Source organism: Procambarus clarkii, chromosome 13 (genome assembly GCF_040958095.1).
Source record: "Procambarus clarkii isolate CNS0578487 chromosome 13, FALCON_Pclarkii_2.0, whole genome shotgun sequence".
NCBI classification, from domain to species: domain Eukaryota; kingdom Metazoa; phylum Arthropoda; class Malacostraca; order Decapoda; family Cambaridae; genus Procambarus; species Procambarus clarkii.
The window spans coordinates 48,584,203-48,586,412 of NC_091162.1; the positions used below are offsets into that span (position 1 = coordinate 48,584,203).

The 2,210-nt window shown below is 45.2% G+C and overlaps 1 protein-coding gene across 2 annotated transcripts in view; it reads left to right on the top strand.

Annotated features, from left to right (window-relative positions):
• LOC138364300 (leukocyte elastase inhibitor-like) overlaps positions 1–1,977 on the top strand; it is a 43,387-nt gene extending 41,410 nt beyond the window's left edge. For both annotated transcript variants that reach the window (XM_069323895.1, XM_069323894.1), the window contains exon 6: positions 1,352–1,977. In XM_069323895.1, coding sequence (XP_069179996.1) covers positions 1,352–1,624 — 273 coding nt within the window. In that variant the 3' untranslated portion in view covers positions 1,625–1,977. The remainder of the gene's footprint in view (positions 1–1,351) is intronic.
• The last annotated feature ends 233 nt before the right edge of the window (positions 1,978–2,210 follow it).

Below are 2,210 nucleotides of genomic sequence, written 5' to 3' on the forward strand. Positions count from 1 at the left end.
ATTCGTTGGGGACACGTGAGGAACACAAATGCGAACAAGCCTGAATGGTCCCCAAGACTATATGCAACTGAAAACTCACACCCTACAAGTGTGACACACCTCACACTTGCTATTAGGCAAAATCTCGCCTTGCATAGTAGGCCGAGTACTGTGTTCTGGCAACTAGGTACAATATATGTATATATATATATATATATATATATATATATATATATATATATATATATATATATATATATATATATATATATGTATATATATATGTATATGTATGCAAATAGACACCCTCCCAGCAGTTGAATCGAACCCAGAGAGTACAGGTGTTCGCGCAGCTGCTATAACTGGTACGTCTCAACCGACTACACCAACTCAGACCCCTTATATCAAGAAAACTGAGTTTGCTGAGTTTGTTTGAGGGGTCTGAGTTGGTGTAGTTGACACAACACTACGATGACTGGTGATATACTGTGGTGGTATACTGTTGGTGTAGTGGACATAAAACTACCATGACTGGTGACTTTGGTGGTATACTGTTGGTGTAGTGGACACAACACTACCATGACTGGTGACTGTGGTGGTATACTGTTGGTGTAGTGGACACAACACTACCATGACTGGTGACTTTAGTGGTATACTGTTAGTGTAGTGGACACACTACCATGACTGGTGACTGTGGTGGTATACTGTTGGTTTAGTGGACACAATACTACCATGACTGGTGACTTTGGTGTTATACTGTTGGTGTAGTGGACACAACACTACCATGATTGGTGACACCCTGTGTTAAAAATGTTTTGTATTAGTCTTACAGAAAAATGTTGTCAGCTCCATACTGTTGGTTTGAGCCACTTCTTAGAGTTCACCAATCATCTCATGTTCTTCAAAGACGTGTTCTTTGTACTTAACAATCTTCTGTTCTTCCTTACAGACATGTAAGGAAGAACTTAGTACTTAGTGTTCAAGAACTTTCTTTTCTTCCTCACAGACAAGTTCTTAGTGTTCAACAGCATTTTCATCATCACAGACGTGTTCTTAAGTGTTCAAGAACCTACTTATCTTTCTCACAGACACGTGCTTAGTATTCACCCACCTTTCTCACAGACGTGTTCTTAGTATTCAAGAACCTACTTATCTTTCTCACAGACATGTTCTTAGTGCTCACCCACCTTTCTCACAGACATGTTCTTAGTATTCACCCAACTTTCTCACAGACGTGTTCAAAGTGTTCACCCACCTTTCTCACAGACATGTTCTTAGTGTTCACCAACCTTTCTCACAGACGTGTTCTTAGTGTTCACCCACCCGTCTGATATGTTCTTAGTGTTCACCACGCTTCCTATCTTCCTGACAGGCCCTAGAAGCTCTGGGGATCGAAGACCTGTTCTCGAGCCGCAGTGATCTCACCAACTATGTCCGGGGCACCAACCTGAGTGTGAACACCGTCATCCACAAGGCCGTGGTGGAGGTGAACGAGGAAGGCTCCGAGGCTGCTGCTGCCACAGTCATCTCGGCCGAACGGGGCCCTGGACTCAGAGTGTTCAGATGTGACCGCCCCTTCGTCTTCTTCATCAGGGACAACCACACTAACACCATACTCTTCATGGGCGTCTACAGGAAGCCCTAACACCATACTCTTCATGGGCGTCTACAGGAAGCCCTAACACCATACTCTTCATGGGCGTCTACAGGAAGCCCTAACACCATACTCTTCATGAGCGTCTACAGGAAGCCCTAACACCATACTCTTCATGGGCGTCTACAGGAAGCCCTAACACCATATTCTTCATGGGCGTCTACAGGAAGCCCTAACACCATACTCTTCATGGGCGTCTACAGGAAGCCCTAACACCATACTCTTCATGGGCGTCTACAGGAAGCCCTAACACCATACTCTTCATGAGCGTCTACAGGAAGCCCTAACACCATACTCTTCATGGGCGTCTACAGGAAGCCCTAACACCATACTCTTCATGGGCGTCTACAGGAAGCACTAACACCATACTCTTCATGGGCGTCTACAGGAAGCCCTAACACCATACTCTTCATGGGCGTCTACAGGAAGCCCTAACACCATACTCTTCATGGGCGTCTACAGGAAGCCCTAACACCATACTCTCCATGGGCGTCTACAGGAAGCCCTAACACCATACACTTCATGGGCGTCTACAGGAAGCCCTAACACCATACACTTCATGGGCGTCTACAGGAAG